General features: G+C 41.5%; 1 protein-coding gene across 1 annotated transcript; it reads left to right on the plus strand.

Annotated features, from left to right (window-relative positions):
* The first annotated feature begins 12,455 nt into the window (after nucleotides 1-12,455).
* METAP2 (methionyl aminopeptidase 2) lies at nucleotides 12,456-21,430 on the plus strand. Its single transcript, XM_075209419.1, has 11 exons — nucleotides 12,456-12,648; nucleotides 14,215-14,319; nucleotides 14,658-14,723; nucleotides 15,814-15,916; nucleotides 16,993-17,154; nucleotides 17,534-17,715; nucleotides 17,805-17,899; nucleotides 17,992-18,088; nucleotides 18,785-18,888; nucleotides 18,981-19,096; nucleotides 20,376-21,430. The coding sequence occupies exons 1-11, from the start codon at nucleotides 12,492-12,494 to the stop codon at nucleotides 20,626-20,628; spliced, it is 1,440 nt and encodes a 479-aa protein (XP_075065520.1). The 5' UTR covers nucleotides 12,456-12,491; the 3' UTR covers nucleotides 20,629-21,430.
* The last annotated feature ends 380 nt before the right edge of the window (nucleotides 21,431-21,810 follow it).

The following is a 21,810-nucleotide window of genomic DNA, read 5'->3' on the forward strand; positions in this document are numbered from 1 at the left end:
ATCGAGATATCAGACAGTAAATCCTTCTTTTATAGGCACAGTTCAATCTTTATCCTGCAGGTGCAAAAACTGTTGTATTGGAGCTCCATTGAGCCCCAGAGAGAGACTGAGTGACTGTATGTATTGACAATACTATCTGATTACAGAACCCATAGGGCTCTATCCAGCTAACAACATAAGTAATATTATAGCAGATTCATTTAATTGATATTTATATTTAAATTTGGTGCCCCTGATTGTTTATTTATATTTTGTCTTTACAGAAGGGGAGGTGGAATAACCCCCTTATTGGGGAGAGACAAACAAATGAGCAGATTTGATAGTATATAAATATAAAAATAAGAAACAAATACATTGTAGATCTATTTGAATCCCAGAGAGTTGAATGAATAGGAGTATACAGTATATTGTATTTTTAGTTTTACTATTTTGCTGCTATCTTATTTACACAGCCCTTATAGAAAAAAGTTACATTACATACAGTATATATAAGTATTAAATACGTATTTTATGCAGTTATACTGTAGTTGGTGTTCGATGACGTTCAATCTGCATTTTGTTGAAAAAAGTACTGTGTTCTTACTTTAGTTTTTAGTATGATGCTTTTTAATGGCGGCAAAGTGGACACAGGTACCATTTTGATCATTTTCATTAAGTAGCTCTAGTTTGCAAGGGTAAATCACGTTGGGTTCACAGTGGGATTCGACTGGGGGTTGTCAGGCAGAATACAAGTGAGTTGTATATAACTGACCATCCTCTGTCGATTCCCACTTTCAAATTGATGGCTCAATATGATGTAGCCCTTACAAATCTACAGCTACTTATTTAAAATAAGACTAGATTGAGGTGTTTGTAGCTGTTGTTGTGAACAGGGAAGGACTGGCAGACTTTATACCGGGGGGCAAGCACACAGCACTGGCCCATAAGTAGCGGCCCATCCTTAAAGGGTGGTTTTTGGTACAATATATATTTATCTATATAAAAAGAGCCTATTTTAGTGTTGCTTAATCCATATATATATATTTTTATGCCCAGGCCCAGAGCTGAATTAAGACCTAGGCACTAAGCACTAAGGGCCTAAGCACTTTAGACAGGGTAACCCCCTATGATGTAGCATGGTTATAATTTTAGACAAATACACAGGCAATACTGTGTGCACTACTGTTAGGTGCACAAAGTTCTGCCTTCACGAGCAGTGAATCGGGACATACCTCCCAACTGTCTTAAGCAAAGCAGTCACCCAATTTCGGAACTGTCCCACCAGATTCAGGACGGTTGGCAGACTGTCCTGCTCTCTCCTACCTGTTCTTGTCACTGTCACCACTTGTGGCTGCTGGGTACTTTAGCTCATTTTCTGGTTGTCTGGATCCTGGAATATTGGAGGCCCTATTTGGAAAAAAAATGGGTACATAAAATTTAGAAAACTCCAAGTCCCAGTGTTAAATCAATAGCACTCACGTTTTATAATCAGGCCTCCCTCCAGCCACGACATTTTAAAATAATAATATTCACATTTGCTAAATAGATCTCTTTCCCTCCAACCAACCCTGACATTAGATAGCAAACACATTTAATATATAAACCTATTTCCCTCCCTTCAAGCAGCCCCAGCAATATTTTAAATAGCATTTACATTTAACAAATATAACCATTTCCCACAACCATCCCAGGCATTAAATAATTCATAATCACATTTAATAAATAGACCTCATCCTCCCCAAACAGCCCACAATCAATTAATAGCTCACCGCCCCAGCATTAAATTAAAGGTCCAATTACGCCATCATAAATTTATAGGACCCACTATTAAATTAAATAGCCCCACCATCACCCCACAAATAAAATAGTACCCAATAATTAGCCCCCAACTGCACTCCTCGATTAAATTAATAGCCTACCTTCCACATTATATTAAGACCCCCCCTGCCTTTTACACACACACTACATTCATATACTGGTCCCTTCTCACACACACACACACACACATTCATATATTGGCCCCTTCTCACACATACATACATTCATATACTGGCCCCTTCTCACACACACATACATTCATTCAAAAACTGGCCATTTCTCAAACACACACACATACATTCATATACTGCCCCGCTAACATACACACATTAATTTATTATACTGACACAAACATACACTTTATTAATATACTAAAACTCCCCTCCCAGCACTCAACTAGTTCATCGGCGCGCTGTGCAGTTCTTCATCTGTGCGCACATGGGACGGCACCTATGACGTGGTGCCGTCCCATGTGACACTAGCAGGTCAAATAGTTGAAGGGACGGAGATCCGTGCCGCGGCCAATTAAAGATGGTGGCTGGCCCGTGGGAGGGGCCAGTCACTAATACAGACCACAGGGACCGGCCCAAATTCATCTTTTTTTGCCCCCGCCCTGGTTGTGAACAGTTGTCATCTGAAGATAATGTTGTGAATCCTGACAGCAAGAGTTTTCAGACTGTGTCTAAAGATTTGAAGGATGTGGAAGTCTGACTGGATGTGGTAGGGAATTCCATATTAGGGGAGCAGCATGGGAGAAGTCTTGTAAGCAGGAGTGAGAGGTGGTTATCAGAGACGAGACAAGGCACAGGTCAGAGGTAGATCTAAGAGGACGGGAGGGAGAGAATTTTGATCAAATTTCAGATATATGAAGGGTTGTGGTTGTTGAGGGCTTTGTAGGTTAGGTTGAGTAATTATGGATCAACTCGTATGTCTCTTTATACAGTTATGTAATTTAGGCAAATAATAAAAGCTGGGTAAAAATTCAAATTACTCTTATGTAAACAATCCCTCTTTGAACGCTTCACGCAAAATATTATACAACATTGCATAAAATTCTGCAGTGGGATCTTTACATATATGTCACGAAAGCCAGATAGTGGGAATGGTCATGATCTCTGCTTGAGTGACAGCTTACCCCCCAGAGAGGTGCGGAGTCTAACAGAAGAGAAGTATTCACCCGGGATTCTCGCATGGGAATATGGTCTTAGCTGCTCTCAACCGCAGGTCGCGGTCCTCTAGGGGGTGCAAAGCAGATAATTCAGAGAACCACCAAGTAGCTGTAAGGCAGAATGGAATGTAGCCCCAGGTATATGGAAATTCAGGAACTGAATGGATGCTGTGTAATGATCAGCAGTATAGTCACAAGTTTTGTTAGCGGAATAGACTGAGCAGGTAGTACTGCGAAGCGATAAGCTGCAAGACTCAGAAGGACTAAGATATACACAAGTGTAGTAATTCAGGAACAAGACGGATGCTGAGCGATGCAGTATAGTCACAGGTCTTAGCAGCAGAATAAGCTGAATGATGATGCTGTGAAGCGATGAGCTGCAGGACTCAGAAGGACTGAGGTATACACTAGTGTAGTAATTCAGGAACGGGACTATTAAAGTAATTCTATCGTTTTAAAATAAGCATTGCCCAATCAATTGAATGTGTGTCCAAAGCACAAAGTAATTTATTTTAGCAGATGTAAATAGTCAACATTTCAATACATTATTATATTATGATAAAGTACAGTACAGCCAATACCAAAAGATAAATACATACATACCGCTGTAATCGCATGCGCTCGCTGCGCACCCACGGGACCCGATGGACAATATTCTGTATAGAATATTGTGTCAGAGTTGACTGAGGCCCCAGTGAGATGCAGCTAATATATATACAGTCAGTGTTTCATTGTGAACAATAGAGATGACGTAGATTGTTTCTATAGGTCCAGATGTTGGTTGGGTCCAGGCCAGACAGGTAATAGGTTGATTCAATCTAAGGAATCCAAAGGTGGGGGTCTTCTCTCCAGGGGGTCTGCTCCTTTTCATAGCCAGTATCATACAAAGGTTTACTCTCTAATATCAATAACTAAAGTATGCAATGTGCGATCTCTTCGCCGACTGCACCGGACAGCTGCTGATGATTAGGGCTTCAATATGATATCAGGCATGACCTCTTTCCTATTACCTAAACCTTTAATAACACTACAATGTACATATAATCACTATATATATATATATATATATATATATATATATACTAATAATAAACCGAATACTATCTGCTCCTGAATTACAGTGTAACAGGACCAATATGAAATTATATAAATAACTAACTGTTGTAATGTGAGTGTGTGCGTGTGTATTTTACCGTGCAATCGCGTCACGTAACACGTGGCGTACGCTTCGCAATACGCACGGCAAACCAATATTAAACCAATATACTTTCGTTCATCCAATTATACGACTTCAACAGGACCGATGCTGAACAGAGCACTATAGTCACAGGTCCTAGTAGCGGATTAGGCTGAACAGGCGTAGCTGTGAAGTGCTGAGATCCACACAGGTGTTATAACTCTGAAACAGGACCAATGATGAGCAATGCACTGCAGGGAGGCCACAGGTCTTGACTGTGGAGTAAGCTGAACAGGTAATGCTGTGAAACGATGAGCTGCAGAGAGCAGAAGCATTGAGATCCACACAGGTGTTATAACTCTGGAACAGGACCGATGATAAGTGATCGTTAAATGAACGGCCTAATCCACAAAGTCAGGAACAAAGGTAAGTACAAGCACGAACAGGAGTCAGAGGTGATGCTTCCTATCACGTAGGGAGACCTGATGATCTGACACTCATGGAAAGGAGGAGGACCCTTATAAAGGTAACTGGCTGCTGATCAACCAATCACTGTGGAGCAGAGGTTTTAAAGGTTCCCGGGGTGGCGCATGTGCAAAATACTAGGCAAAATGGCGTCCGAGGATAGAGGAATGCCAAGCTGTACAGCAGATAGCAGTAACCAAGGACCAATGTACATAAGGATCAGAATGGAACTAAACCGGTGAAATGTGTGATAATACGACATGACAGTACTGTATTTATCATCCAGATTGTTGTCACAATCTACACTATATGCATCCCCATCAATTATAGTAATAACCCCTTTATCAGTAAATGTAAAAAGGAAACATTTCCAGCCACCTTTAGAAAAAAAGAATAAAATAGTGCCTCTATAGAAGAAAAAGTGAAAAAGGAAATATTGACTTCTTTAATATTTTAATAATGATGTCCCCTTTTACTGTTGTGTATCTTCTCGTCTTGATCCGACATAATCCATCTTGGGGAACCAAACTCATTAAACTGTAACAGACTGCTCTGTAAGAGCTACCCACTGCATATAAGTTAATATACTTTATAGACATGCTGCCAACCAGAAGCAGTCTCTCATTCTGACGGAATATATATTTTTTAACTATTCAACATATTTTGTGCTCCTCCCTCTTCCATATCCCCAGGGAACTGTTATTTTTCAAATCAAACTTCAAACTTTTGGGGATTAGCAATTAGCCCCTTGTTTCACAGCTGCTTTGATACACATATAGATTATACATTTGTACACAGCACAGCGCAGGATATCTTTTTTCTTTGCAACCTATTTTTCAAATCAAGCCCCATTAGACAGAATCAGAGAGAAACTAACAAAGAGAGAGAAACATAACCCTCCAAAAAAACTAATTTAACTTATCACAAGAGAACTACAGATTAATGGGTATTCACTCAGTGTCCCCAAATGGATTCAGAGAAAAGGATTTATCATAAGTATAAAATCCTGTTTTCTCTTCATCTACTTGTGGGATACTGGACCACCGGGATGTCCCAAAGCTGCCCCTTTGACTGGTTATGCTTATAGTGTTGCAAAATACACCATCAGACCAAAATTGGCGTGCTTAGAAACAAAAACAATAAACTATAAAATCTTGTAAAAAAATATCCAGAGGACCGTGTGGCCACCTGACCTAGCTGTTCAGCTGCAAGTTGAAGAATGAGCCTTCAGCTGGTAAGGAACAGGTGTCCCACCCCAATATAAGCATGCTGAATCACAGAAGTGATCAATCTGGCTATCATTTGTTTTGACACAGGCCAACCTCTATGATGTGGACATCATAGAGAACTAGAAGATCATCAATCATTCTAAACTCCAGTGACCTTGTAACATAAATCTTCAATGCCATAGCAGCCGCCAATGAGTGAAAATATCCCTCTACCTTTGTAGACAGACTATTACTTAATGCAGTGGATCCCAAACTTTCTCAGTTCGAGGCACCCTTAGGGTCTCCATAATTTTTTCAAGGCACCCCTAAGCCAAAATAATTACCAAGTAGTCCCCTGACTTGCTTACAACTGGCCTTGGCCGAGGCACCCCTGTGAGATCACCGTGACACCCCAGGGAGACGTGGCGCACAGTTTGGGAACCACTGACTTAATGCCTGAATAACTATATCTTGATTTAGGGAACCTGTCACGGGCACTAGGAGTCTTTACCCAGGGATCACCAGATGGTAGGCTTACCAGAGCAATGTAGATGGTAATAGGGTACTCTGGTAGCTGGGTGATCACGGAACATGAAATGATGACCGATGAGATGCTGAGGAAAGTCTATGACTAGCAACACTGGTAATACTGAGGTAATGATACACAAGGAACTGTATGGACAAGGACACGTGAAGGTAGTCAGTGGTCTGCGATAGCAAGTTGTACCACTGCTATAGTGAGGAGGAATGTCCAACAGAAACAAGGAGGTGATGAGAGTCAGCGGTCTGCGGGTAGCAAGTTGTACCGCTGTTATATGAGAGGATAATGGAACAGGTGATACCGGAAACAGGGATCAGTGGTCTGACATCAGCAAGTTGTACCACTGAATATATATGTGAGGAGGTGCACAGGGGAAGACTGCAACACAGGATATACACAGGCACCTAATACACAATCCACAGTAATATGCACAATATAGGTATATATATATGTAAATGACTGATCAGGTCTGCAATCTAGAAAGTCTCTTGAAGTAGTCCAGCACAATGATAACACAGTCAATGATGGCAATAGACTCAGCGGATAGCAGACTCCAGAGAGAACCAAACACAGTCCAGCAAGATATGCAATACACAGCACAGTCAATGAGAAGTATGCATACCGTGGTTCAGCAGTAGCAGTCAGATGGGATTGCAGCGGTACCTGAGCGGTTGGAGACCGACTGGATAGGAAGTCCCTGGACTGGAGAAGCAGCGGTCTAGCAGGTGCAGCGCACAGGTGAGTAGACCGACAGGGACACGAATCCACAGCAGTCAGCAACACGTGGAACTGGACTCATAGGAAACCCAGGAGAATGGAGATGATCCAGCAGAGGGTAGTAGAAGAGATACAAATCCAATGCTGACAGGAGGGTAGAGGCCAGTGGAACACGTGAAGGCGTGGAGAGTGGATCAGCAGGAGATGGACGATAGCGCTGACCACAGCGGCAGGACTCAGCGGCACACGGAGGTAACCAGTAGCAACCACAGGAACCAACAGCGATGGGAAACAGGAGTGCAGCGCAGGGCAGGAGCTGTAGATCACGAAGTGTAGCAGATGGTAATGAAAAGCGGCAGTCTCGAGGAAGTCACAGCAAAGATGAGATGAGAGTGTAGTGCACGGAGGCAGCGGGTAGTAATCAGCTGGCAGTCACGATGTTGAACACAGGCGAGTTGCAAGCAGGAGACTGTAGTGCACAGAGGCAGCAGATAGCAATCAGCTGGCAGTCACGATGTTGAACACAGGCGAGTTGCAAGCAGGGGGCTGTAGTGCACAGAGGCAGCGGATAATAGTCAGCTGGCAGTCACGATGTTGAACACAGGCAAGTTGCAAGCAGTAGACTGTAGTGCACAGAGGCAGCGGATAGTAGTCAGCTGGCAGTCACGATGTTGAACACAGGCAAGTTGCAAGCAGGAGACTGTAGTGCACAGAAGCAGCGGATAGTAGTCAGCTGGCAGTCACGATGTTGAACACGGGCAAGTTGCAAGCAGGAGACTGTAGTGCACAGAGGCAGCGGATAGTAGTCAGCTGGCAGTCTTGATGAGAAGCAGGTGAGTGAGGTAAAAGCTGGAGTGCACGGAGGCAGCGGATAGCAATGAGCAAACAGTAATGATGATACAGTTGATGGTAGAAGTGGTATGGAACCACAGTAGTAGAAGTGGTTTGGAAACCACAGGAATCAGCAGCACTGAATACACAAGTAATACAGGAACACCTTCAGAGACTCATGAGGAATGAGACTCCAAGATCAGGCAACGTGGTAGTGACCACAGGTGCTTAATATAGGGAGGTTGCCTGATCTGCCAATTAAGTTAAAGGGGTATACACTGAAGTATAGAAAAGGGCTGCGCATGCGCAGACCCTCAGGATGGTGGACGGCCACGGTTCCTAAATGTCCGGGAAGAGGCACTCACGGTCCGGTGAGTGACAGAACCTAAGAACGATGGTTTTAAGAAAGACAGTTTTATCCTGAGAACAGCCCTATACTTGTTAAAAATCAGATAATCTGATCAGAAAAAAACTTATAAGACAGAGCCCCCAACCATGTCATCCTCCAAGCCTTGGAAATAGCCATGTAAGAAACCTCACCTCCACTGTATCAAGTGGTTGAAATGGAGAATGCTGTAATGCTTTCAACAGCAAATTCAAGTCCTAAGGTACTAGTGGAGGTGTCACAGTCTCAAGCGATTAGCAGGTCTTTACGATGCGAATCCCAGGGTTCGTATAGTTTGTCGCTACTCCAACAGGGCGCGGAGTCTAACGAGCAGACGATGTTCACCAGGAACCGCTGCAAAGCAGTATGGTCTTAGCCATTCCGTTAGGGCCACTTTAAATGCAACTCTTTAACCCCTATGGCATAGTTCTTCTCTGCTGGTAGGAACTTCCTAGAATAGAAGGGTGGAATTGACCTTGGGAAGATTTTTGAGAGAGTACCACTCCAATGCCCACGTTAGAAGCATCGACCTCTAGGAAGAATGGGGAGGAGGAGTCGGGTTGCCTAAGAATAGGTGCAGAAACAAAGGCACGTTTAAGGAAGTCAAAGGCCTCCACAGCGGTTGATGGCCAGGATTTAGGGTTGGAACCCTTCCGTGTAAGGGCCACAATGGGTGCTACGATGGTGGAGTAGCCCAGGATGAAGCGCCTGTAGTAATTGGCGAAGCCAAGGAATCGCTGGATAGGTTTCAGGCCCAATGGAAGGGGGCATTCCAAGATTGCTTGCACCTTGTCTGGGTCCATTTGTAGTCTAGATCAGGATACGATGTAACCCAAGAACAGCATTTGGTCGAGTTCGAAGGAGCACTTCTCTAATTTACAGAACAAGTGGGTTTGGCGTAGCCGGGAGAGGACCTCTGCCACGTGGAAACGATGGGATGTGATGTTTGGAGAAAAGATTAGAATATCGTCCAAATACACGATGACTCAAACATAGAGTAAATCCCTGAATATTTCATTGACGAAGCTTTGGAATACAGCAGGCGCGTTGCACAAACCAAAAGGCATTACAAGATATTCGTAATGACCATGACGTGTATTGAACGCCGTCTTCCACTCGTCTCCGGCTCTGATCCGATTAAGATTATAGGCGCCTCTTAGGTCCAGTTTGGTGAAGACACGAGCACCCTTGATACGATCGAAGAGCTCAGTGATGAGTGGGATGGGATAACGTTTTTTTATTGTTATAGCATTCAATCCACCATAGTCAATGCATGGCCTCAAAGATCTGTCTTTCTTTTTCACAAAGAAGAAGCCTGCTCCGGCAGGAGATGATGAAGGCCTGATAAAAACGCGTAGAAGGTTCTCCTTAACATACTCTGACATAGAGGAGGTCTCAGGTAATGATAATGGGTATACTCGACCTCGAGGAGGAATCTTCCCGGGCAGGAGTTCAATGGGACAGTCCCATGAGCGATGGGGTGGCAGATGTTCAGAGCGAACCTTATCAAACACATTCAAGAAGGAATGATATTGCTCAGGTAGAGTTGTGGATTTAGGTGAAGTAGAGATGGCTCGGAGAGGTTGAACTCGAGTAAGACACTTCTGAAAGTACACAGGACCCCAAGAGAGAAGCTGAGAATTAGATCAATTTATCTGAGGGGAGTGCTGCTGGAGCCAAGGTAATCCCAAGATGATGGGAGCTGTGGTAGAGGGGAGCACATGGAAGGTGATTTCTTCACGATGAAGCGCTCCGACTTGCAGGACGATCGGCTTGGTACGAAGTTCCACAGTACCATTAGCAATAGGGCACCCATCTATGGCAGTGATGGAAACAGGGATCCCCAAAGGCACGGTTGGTATGGAAGCCTGTGAAACCAAAGAAAAAGAAATAAAATTCCCAGCTGTTCCACAATCCAGGAGGGCCGAGGTAAGAATGGGACCGAAGGAAAGGAACAGATTTTGGGAGTCTCAATGGAGGGAGAGGTTTTAGAAAGCCCTAATCTGACCTCTCCGGAGCAGGTTAGGGTCTGGCATTTCCCGACCTCTTGGAGCAGGAGTTTAGAAGATATCCTGGATCAGCGCAATATAGGCACAGCTTGTTCTTGAGTCTCCTATCACGTTCCTCTGGAGTTAGGCGGGAGCGCCCAATTTGCATGGGTTCATCCACCGGCACCGGATGGGAAAGGTGAGGTGCAAGTCTAGATGGGGTACGCCGGAAAGCATCCTTCTCAGACGATCTTTCACGGAAGTGAAGGTCCACCCTGTTGCAAAGCGAAATCATGGCTTCAAGTGTAGAGGGTAATTCCTGTGAGGCTAAGGCATCTTTGATTTTGTCAGATAGACCCTGCCAGAAGGTAGCCACCAAGGCATCATTGTTCCGGCGCAGTTCGGATGACAGCGTTTGAAATTGGATGACATATTGAGCTACCGAGCGGGAACCTTGATGAAGGCGGAGATGCTAGATGCTGCTGAGGTAACTCTTCCAGGTTCATCAAATATTCTGTAAAACACTGCTATGAAAGCGGCACTATCAGCCAGAAGTGGATCATCGCGTTCCCAAAGAGGTGAAGCCCAGGCTAAAGCCTGGCCCGATAGTAGTGATATTAGATAAGCCACCTTAGACCGCTGAGTGGGAAAGTTCTGTGGCTGGAGTTCAAACTGTATTGAACATTGATTCAGGAAACCCCGGCATAATTTGGGGTCCCCGTCGAACTTAGAAGGAGTAGGAAAGTAGAATTGTAGGGAAAAGGTACAACAGGTTCCAGAGGACTTGCCGCCTGGACAACTGGAGGTACTTGAAAAGAATCAAAGCGGGCAGCGAGGCTTTGAAATCCTTGTAGAAGCTGCCGCTGCATCGCATCCTGTTGCTCCAATCGGCTGAGCAAATGCTGCAACATGTCTTTCGCCGAGGGTTCCACGTTGTGATCCGTCATGGTAAAGAAAAGTTTGTCCTGTTCCTACTGTCACGGTCTCAAGCGATTAGCAGGTCTTTACGATGTGAATCCCAGGGTTCGTATAGTTTGGCGCTACTCCAACAGGGCACGGAGTCTAACGAGCAGACGGTGTTCACCAGGAACCGCTGCAAAGCAGTATGGTCTTAGATGCGTCTGCTCGCAGGTCGCGGCCCCTGCCAGAGTACTGAGCGAGACCCTTTTGGGAAATCAGGAGACAAGGGACAGTCAATAGTGATGAAGGGTAGATGAAATACCGGAAGAGTAGAAGGAACATCAGCTCAGTAGACGAGAGGATGGATCTGCAGGTATTTAGTTGGAGCGTAAGCTCTGTAGACAAGCAGAATAGCAGGTACTTGGTTGGAGCATAAGCTCTGTAGACAAGTAGAATAGCAGGTACTTGATTGGAGCGTAAGCTCTGTAGACAAGTAGAATAGCAGGTACTTGGTTGGAGCGTAAGCTCTGTAGACAAGTAGAATAGCAGGTACTTGGTTGGAGCGAGGGGCGCCGTTTTTTTAAAAATGCCTAGGGCGCCGTGGACCCTAGCACTAGCCCTGCTCACAGCACTGGGGTTATGAGTTTGATTCCCGACCCCATAGTCCCATCTGTGTGGAGTTTGTATGTTCTCCCCGATTTTTGCGGGGCGGGGGGGCGCCGCTTTTTTAAAAATGCCTAGGGCGCCGTGGACCCTAGCACTGGCCCTGCTCACAGCACTGGGGTTATGAGTTTGATTCCCGGCCCCATAGTCCCATCTGTGTGGAGTTTGTATATTCTCCCCGTGTTTGCGTGGGTTTTCTCCCAAACTCCCAAAACACTAATGTGTGTGTATGTTAGGGAATTTAGACTGTAAGCTCCAATGGGGCAGGGACTGATGTGTGTTCGCTCTACAGCGCTGTAGAATTGGTGGCACTATATTAATAATTGGTGATGATGAACCAGTTGGCGTGTTGAATACTTACGTTGCCACCATAATTGTGATAAGCTAATTTATGCCCTTTGTTAACAGTCTATATTAAAAAATTTTCTACCAATGAATCAGTATTTAATGATACTAGGTAGAGCTAATGGTATACTGAATAACTAAGACACAGGTACACACTCCAGCTCTTCTTTCTGTTGCAAAGCTCTCACTGTCCAGGTAACTACACAGTCCTTCAGTCATATCCCAGCAACCATAGCGCCACTCCTCCCACACTACAGAGAGGTCTCTGGGAGGCGTCGCTCTCTCTCTTTCTGACTCTCTGGTAAGATGGCGGCCGTCGAGTTGCGACGGGAGAGTCCCGGGGTGGAAGAAGAAAACGGAGAACGGCAGCTGAACGGGGAGCTGGAGGAGGATGAGGTGACAGCTGCCGGTGAAGGCAGCGCTGGCAAAAAGAAGAGGAAGAAAAAGAAGAAGAGTAAAACTGGTAAGAAAAAGGCGGCAGTAGAAGCGCTTCGGCCGGGCAGCGCACAATGTGCTGTACATGGGGGTAACACGGACTGCTAGGTATACATAGACCCCTCTGGTGGCAGATGGAAGTGGGGATCACTGCACTGCTAGCTGTCTGATGAGCTGTAGTATAGGGGGAATGGGGGGTGTGCTGAGAGGGCTGGCAGAGTAGTGTGTGCAATGCTTTACATGGGCTGGGTATGTGACTATACGGGGGGTGGGGACAGTGAGAACTTGATCAGATCCCAACATGTTAGTCTATGGGATCTTTGCTAAATCATGTAAGCTTGTGAGCAGGGCTCTCTGACACTTCTCTCTGTCTGTCTATTTCCCAGTATTGGGAAGTACAGACAGACTATGTTTGTTCCCATTGTAAAGATCCACAGAATTTGTTGATGATAGATCCTGGCACCTACTTTGGAAAAGTTTAAATCGTAATGAACTTTATATTGAAAAATAACACATCAGAATATATGATCTCATGTCAAGTATGGTTCTTTAACGTTTGAGGTCAAATAAGCAGCTCTTTTGTGTATTTTTTTTAAGTATTTGTATTCTTGGTGGATGTGCATATATTTATAATTTGCCCCTAATATATGGCATCGCCTTCTATTAAAGTGGTTGGCACCTAATACCAGACTGAAGTTGGTCTCTTATTTACTTTCTATCATCTTACTCATTTATATGCACCAGCTTCTCATACACAAAAAAAATCTTTATTTTTTAAACCTAGCTCTAGTTTTACCAGTAAATTAAACCAATGTAGGCAAGCAACTTGACAGTGGTGATCCCTTACATAAAAAAAACACTTGTGTTTAGCTTGGCAAGATATTTTTACCAAGTTGAATAAATATCGGTAGTCTTATGGGCAATGTACAGGTAAGTTTCAAGTAAGGGACTACTCTCTGTCAAATTGGTGTCCCAAACTGATTTAACCCTTGAAAAACTGCAGCTGCTTATTAAAATTGCTAAAAATATCTTGCATGCCCCCTTTGCCTCATGCTCATATGCCCAAAACCTTGTTGGCCAATTTAAATACAAGTGGAGTTTAGAAGCCTCTCACTTATAGATTTATACAGTAAACTTATTGGCCCAAAGTAGTTTAATTTTTCCACCCAATCGTGTTCCCAATACCATTTTGGTACTGGAAAATCACAAGAGGGTTTTATCTAAAGAACCTCCTCTTACTGTGGATTTCTATTATCAAATTGCAGGCCCAAAGTAGGTCTTGGAAAAACTACAGCGGATCTTATTGTACACTTTTAAATCACAGTTGCAATTTTTAGGTGGAATACCCTGTCTAGTAATAGTCTTTTTCACATACATACATACATACATGTTGTGATTAATTCCCTGCTTTCTGGTGGACAGGTCCATAGAAGCCATTTGATGGACTTGCTATTTTCCAGTTTCAATACAATGCCCACTCCCCCTGCTTTGCCTTTTATACACCAAATAGTGTTTCTTTATAGTCATCACATTCTTTCATTTTATCTTTTTACCTAGCTATATGGATCTTTTCATAATTGGATGTTTATTTTAGGACAAGAACCTGAGAAAGAAGTGGGCGCTTCAGCTCCTATCATTGATGATCTAACAAAACAATTGGAGAAGCAAGCGCTTGAAAACAAGGACGATGAGGAAGATGGTATGTTTCTTTGTCAGTGCTTAAAGTGAAATTCTGAATATTAGTATAGACATTTAAAGTACCGGTGCAAATAAACATTACAGTGGAGCACAGGGTGATGTACCAACCAAATGTTTGCCTCTGATTAAGAGGAGGGTGTATTCTAGCTCACTTCTGTGGACACTGGTATTCTGATAAATTGGCTGCATGTTTATGGTAGAATAAAAGGTTAGAATTTTTTTTGTTAATTCTATCAATTTTGTGATCTTCCCGGTTTAGTTTTAAAACTGTTTCTAAGTTCTTTTGTTCAAAGATTTTGCTTTTTTGGTGCTTATTGTACATTTTTCTCCTTGCTCAAGATGGTGACTGCGAAGGAGATGGGGCTGCTGGGAAGAAAAAGAAGAAGAAAAAGAAGAAGAAAGGGAGTAAGTTTGTCTTAAAAAGTCGTTGAGTTATATAGGTATTTTGTAGTGTGGCTATATTTAATATGATATATTGTATTGGAAGATAACCTGTCCTCAAAATATTTTTCTGGGATATGGTTCTTTTATAGTGTATGGGGAATGACTTTAATATGGAAATGTCCTAACTTCAACACTATAATGCAATGGAAAAGAGATGCATGCAGCGCTACACCCTGTGTTTCTTGCAAATATAGTCTCTGATAATGTCCAATATCAAGCTGAATCACAACAGGTATTAGTCTTGAAATTAACAGTATGTAAGTAAATAAAAGTTCTTACCCCAAAGTTGATTGTAGCCGATGTCTCGTTAATATTGATGTCTTCTCCTTCAAGTCTATTTTGCTTTTATATTTTCCTGAAAGTGAGTTGTCCAAAGTCCCAAATATTCCTTCTAGGGAAGATTTTCTTATAGCGGTTTTCAGTTGCCACATAGATATGGAAACATCTGCATCCAGAAACCGGTGTGTTCCGCAGTGGAACATGTGAAAGACCATACTATTAACTTCGGCTGGTACACAGCAGTAAGAAGTGCATGGGAATCGGCACAAAACATGAGGTGCCCACACAGAGAGCAAGGAGAACTATTGATTTGGGGCCATCCCCATATAAGAAAAACTTCCTCTCAAAGGGATATTTGGGACTTTGGACAATTTACTTTCAGGAAAATATGATGCGGTACCTGTTTAATTGTCAAGTCAAGCTGACTGCTTTTCTAAAGAAACCTGTACTAGTATCATCAGTTGTGAATGTCTGAATTTATGTTTGTGTAAAACTAAAATGTCAACAATTAGATATTGAGTATTACAAATATGCAGATCATGTCAGATGAGAAACAAGCATAGAAATGTCTCTTGCCATGTGGCTCTGTATCTACTCTTTAAACATGCGACTCTCTTGGGTTGTTATCATCTGCTGTGCAGATAACGTTTAAAGTTGAATTGCATAGTTGCTGTTTAAATTTGCACAAATATATTATTTTGCTGGAATGGTCCATAGTGTTTGTCAATACAGTAGTTTTGTGTGTTTACTGAAAAGCCTATTTTTCTTTTAGACAAATCCCAAACAGACCCACCTTCTATTCCTATTTGTGATCTCTATCAGAATGGTGTGTTCCCAAAAGGACAGGAATGCGAGTATCCAGTGACCCAAGATGGGTATGTATTTAATCATATGCGCTCTGTCACTTGCAGGGTTTTCTAGATCAATGAACCTACCAATGTTAATTTGTGGGGTGTGTGTCCGTGGGAGTTTTTGTTTCAAAATGTAACTGCATTAACCCATAGAAATCAAATGGCGATTAGTTTTGCAAGCTAGATTTCAATAAACAAAAAAAATAAGTCTTGTTGCTGTGAGTCTTTGCTGTCTGCTTAACAATAATCACTATTGTGTCTTAAGACTGATACTATAATGTACTCACATTAATAGACATATCTCAAATACTATTTGATGTCGTCAGATGAACTAATTGACATTTATGAGATTCAAAGACTTTCTTTAAAGGGCTGCTAACACTATAAAACAAGTTCATACATTTGTGGAAATGGAAATTTTTTGGAGTAGATTCAATTTGGCGTGATCTACCACCTGACATCACTGTGATGCCTGGCTGCGCATATTACCGAAGATTATGGAAACGAATCTCTGCTCATTTTTCTGCAGACCTCTTTGCATGCCTCTCGTGAACCTTTTTGCACTTGTTTCTTCTTAGGTTGAAGTAACTCCTCTCTATTTGCACTTTCAATAAATGCCTCCGCTTGTAAAAATACAATAAAAAACAAAATTATTTAATAGAGACTGAGAGAATCCTCTGAATTTTCTTAGAAGCAATCTATTTATTCTGGACTTTACTATTAAGTGTTTTCACACACTTTGGGCCATCGCTCTGGGAGCCATCATTCTCATTCAGAACAGGTAGTCTTATGGATTACTTGCTGAGCCTGCAATGACAGATGGGCAAGTGGAATTGGTCTTTGTTCTTACTGGTGTATACATGATATTCTATATCACCATCTGGTGATAGTATGTATGACTCCTGCATTACTAACAATTTACTATATTTGAAGCATCCAAATTTTAATTTGGTATGCGGTAAGCACAACAAGTGACTTCTGCTAACGATTGGTTGATCAGTCTTATCCAGTCAGATTAAAAATGTAAAATTCACAGTTAGGAACAGATCCTTGTTTAAGTACTATATATTTATCTTGTGCATGTATGTTCACATTTCTAGGCGTTCTGCTGCTTGGAGAACAACCAGTGATGAGAAGAAAGCTCTGGATCAAGCCAGTGAGGAAATATGGGCTGATTTTAGACAAGCTGCTGAGGCTCACAGACAAGTGAGGAAATATGTCAGGAGCTGGCTCAAGCCTGGATTGACCATGACTGAAATTTGGTAAATTTTAGCTTGTCCAGAAAGAGTTTAGCCTCTCTCTTTAGTGCAAGTCTGTCTTATATAAATAAAAAGTTACTTTGTAGCAACAAGAAAACTAATTAACATAATCTGAGTCTCTTGAACCCTTAATACCTATTTAGGAGCGATTAGGAAAAATGGTCCATCTAGCAATGCTTACAGCTTTCTGTGCCTGTTTCATGGCAGCTCCCCATGTACTGCAAACATATTGTGCAGCACTGTACAGTATATACATCTCGCACATATATAACTTATGAAGTAGGCTTTTAACATTTTCTAAGAAAAATGAAGGTTTTGTAGCACCAGGTTAAGGATAATGATTTCTTTAAACTGATGTTGTGACCATCCCTCTGTGTTTCAGTGAAAAACTGGAGGACTGCTCTCGCAAGCTTATTAAAGAGAATGGTCTGTATGCTGGTCTTGCGTTCCCCACAGGCTGCTCTCTGAACAACTGTGCAGCCCACTACACTCCTAATGCTGGTGATACCACAGTGTTACAGTATGATGATGTATGCAAAATTGATTTTGGAACACACATCAATGGTAAATATAGGGCAATGATTTAAATTGCATACATTTCGCAAAGACAATTTCCCAGTTCTAAGTAATTGTTTGTCCTGTATCATTTACAGGTCGGATCATTGACTGTGCTTTCACTGTCACATTCAATCCAAAGTACGACAAGTTGCTGGAAGCTGTCAAAGATGCTACAAACACTGGAATAAGGGTATGTTTCTTAAGGCGTAATCCAGGTTTGAGACTCTTGAGTTTAAAAAGTCTCCTTCATTCAGATATTTAATTTTATGAATACTCTTTTAGTGTTCTGGTATTGATGTGCGCCTCTGTGATGTTGGTGAAGCAGTCCAGGAAGTTATGGAATCCTATGAGGTTGAAATAGATGGCAAAACATATCAAGGTTAGTGTGTGTAGTATAATGCAGACATCAGTGGTGGTTGTGTTCTGTCAAACTGGTAGTATTGGAAGTTGTGAGTCTGCACTTTCATAGTATGTGCTATAATTTTATGGTTTGCTATTTGGATCAAACTGGAGCAAGAGTAACTCAATATAACCCTATATGCAAAGACTGCATGCAGCAGATTTTATTTTGACTAAAAAGCTGAAATCCATGACCTGAGCATTTTATCTGTAGAATAATACGGTCATGGAATGCAGATTGCTGAAGTTTAAACACTGCAAAACTTTGCACAACTTTAATAATTGCTGATAATGGCAGGACTTAATCATTTAATTAAAGGTGATTGCTTAATATTCTCTTTATCAATCACCTTACCAAGTCATGTAAGACTGTCCTGTATGATTGGTATCTCTGAGTGGGATCAACCAAGGTAGCTGTGTTCTGATTGTTTTCATAACTTTACAACTGAATCAGCACATAAGTTTAATTCTTGTTGCTAAGAGGCTATCAAATGACACTTGGTGATTATTATTGTGGACCAAAACACTTCATATTAAAATGAAGATCAAGAGATGAGATTATTAGGGGGACCATCCCAATTTATTGTAATGTAAAGGTTAAAGTCTTTAAGCTTAGATCGTGGTAATCTTGAAAAGTCTTTAGTATTTTGTGAACTTATACTTTTTGTTTTTTTAGTAAAACCCATTCGAAATCTGAACGGTCATTCCATTGGGCCTTATAGAATACATGGTGGCAAAACTGTGCCCATTGTGAAGGGAGGCGAAGCAACACGAATGGAGGTACGTGCTGGAGTTGTCATAATCCATGTATCACTTCCTTGAACAAAACTAGTATAACTTATATGGGATGTAAATGTTTTCATGTCTTTCAGGAAGGTGAAGTGTACGCAATTGAAACATTTGGTAGCACTGGAAAGGGAGTTGTTCACGACGACATGGAGTGTTCTCACTACATGAAAAACTTTGATGTTGGACATGTGCCAATTAGGTAAAATATTGTTGTACTGAATTATAAGGGGAGGTGGTGAGAAGCTGTTTTGGATATGTTGTGCTTTAACAAATACCTTTCTGATATTTTCCCTGTGGAAATAGGCAGTTGATTACACTACTGTAGATAGTAGAGAAGGGAAGAGGTTGGAAAGGAGATGTAGATTTCGGTTTTGTCAGTGTAGAGGTGGTACTGGAGGTTGAATGAGTGAGGTGTAATGTGAGAAAAACGTGTTTAAGAATAGAGCCTGGTGGTGCCTCAACAGAGTGGATGGAGAGGGAAGATGTGCCGCAGGTAGACACTCTGAAGGAATGACTTGAATAATTAGGAATTGGACCAGGGGGGAGAACATTTACATAGAGGCTAGTAGAGTGAAGTGTGTGCAGGAGAAAAGGGTGAGGCATTGGTGTTGAAAGCAGATTTTGCTTTGAGTAGGATGTAGGTCAGGTCACTTTTGTGAGGGAAGTCTCTGTGGAATGTTGGGAATTGAAGAGAGTTTGGAAGGGAGAAAAATGGAGTTGGGTAGTTGAACACAAGCTGCTGATGTAGTTTGGGGAGGAGATTAATATGATAGCAGTTGGGCAGAGAGCTTGGGCCATGAGATGGTTTCTTTGAGTGGTGAAATGAAGACTCTCTTAAGGAGAATTTGTCAGTAGTGGAGATTGTGAAGAGATGAACTAGAGCCAGGTACAAAGTGGGGGAGAGGTAGTGCAGAAAAGTTTGAGAGGGAGTATGGTAGAAAGTCCAGGTTGTGAGGTGAGAGGAAGACAGAGACCTTGTGCTGTTATGCTGTGTTAGAGGGAGAACGAGGATGGTATGGGTGGTGTGTGTAATATAGCATGGTGCCTTATCCTGTCAAATGGTGGTGATTTTGGTAAGTAAAAAAAAAAAATTGAGTAAGTATTCTCCTGGACAAAACCATGTTACAATGCAAGGGATGCAAATTAGTTTTCTATTTTGCACGTAAGTTAAATACTGACTGTTTTTTCATGTAGCACAGAAATACTTGATAGCTCTTTTGTACACTGGAATTTAAAGTTGATATTTGTATCTTTTTTTTTTATTTTATTTTATTTTTTTACTTTGGTCCACTGTGACTGTGTCCTCTGACTCTGCAATGAAATTGTATAAAGGTTGTTAAGCGTTTTGAGAATCTGATTGTAAGTGTTAATAGACACCTTCTGCTATGAGAAGCACTAGCCTACAACTTTTCAATTCATAGTATTACCTTTTGTTCTGCAAAGGTTGTTTTCTGACATAACTGTTTTCTTATGCTCAGGCTTCCGAGGGCAAAACACTTATTGAATGTCATCAATGAGAACTTTGGCACTCTTGCCTTCTGCCGCCGGTGGCTGGATCGGCTTGGAGAGAGTAAATACCTAATGGCACTAAAGAACCTGTGTGATTTGGGTATAGTAGACCCATACCCACCTCTCTGTGACATCAAAGGCTCGTACACAGCACAATTTGAGCATACCATATTATTGCGCCCAACCTGCAAAGAAGTAGTGAGCAGAGGAGATGACTATTAAAGCTAATGTAGAACTAAATACGGCTTCTGTTGAAGCATGTTGTGCAAGAATAATTTGGAAAAAAAGGCTTTCTCAGTGGATGTGATATTTTCCACATCTGGAATTGGAATAAACATGGTTAAAGTATAGCTTTACTAACAATCTGGCAATGTTAACTTTCAGACATTTTTAAAAGGAAAATAAGTGTTTCATTTGTTCTGCTTTTCGGTTCAGGGAATGTGTGATGCTTAAATTTAAGTTTTTAAAAATATTTTGCTTTTGAAATATTTATATTCACATATATTACAAGTTTCTTAAACTTGATTCTGCATATACAAGCATTTCATCTTAATTCCCTGAAAACCATTTTGTAAAAATATAATAAAGTTGCATTTTCTGATCAGAAACCATCCATTTATCAAGCAGTTGAATTGAGGTCATTTGAATAACTGGTCCATGGGTTTACCTGAATTAGGGGCTCTTAATGTATACACCACCCTAACATTTTATGATCATGTATTTAGATTTGTTGAATATTTGGGGTGCCACCTCTTCCGCCATTTTCCACCGGCCACAAAATGTTGTCAAGTGTATAATCCGGAAGTGTTTTTTTTAATGCAGTGTGGAAGGATGACCATATTTATTTGTTAAGTCAGAGGATTGTTAAGTTAACATACAGCAATCTACATTAATTGACTATTTTGCATTAAAACATAATGTACTCTTTCCATATTAAAATGTTTCTGTACTGGCTGAAAATATGCCACAGTTAATTAAGATCTCAAACTATTTTTTAGCAGTGCATTAAAGACTCTTGTCTGAACTTTTCTAATCCAATTTAGCAATACTTACATATTCCTAAGTGATATATACTGTATTGGTTTGGTTTTATCCCTTGAAATGGTTGACTTTCTTGTGATTTCATGGTTCTTATGCACTATACACAATGTCAGTGCAATGTAAACACGCCCAACAACATATAACACTTTCCGGCTATGTTCCCACAGTGTTAAACTTTTATCTTTTAAAATGTTTCTAATTCAAGTTAAGTGCTGATTAATGGATGTGAAAATAAGTACATTTACCAAAAGAAAACATACATATTTGCTCTTTTTCAGTATGATTAACTTGCTAGGCATTATTTTGTATACTGCTTCTTCTATTTCAGTGTCTAAAAACTTGCATTAATCTCAATGGGAGCGA

The sequence above is a fragment of the Mixophyes fleayi genome, chromosome 4 (genome assembly GCF_038048845.1).
Source record: "Mixophyes fleayi isolate aMixFle1 chromosome 4, aMixFle1.hap1, whole genome shotgun sequence".
Lineage (NCBI taxonomy): Eukaryota > Metazoa > Chordata > Amphibia > Anura > Limnodynastidae > Mixophyes > Mixophyes fleayi.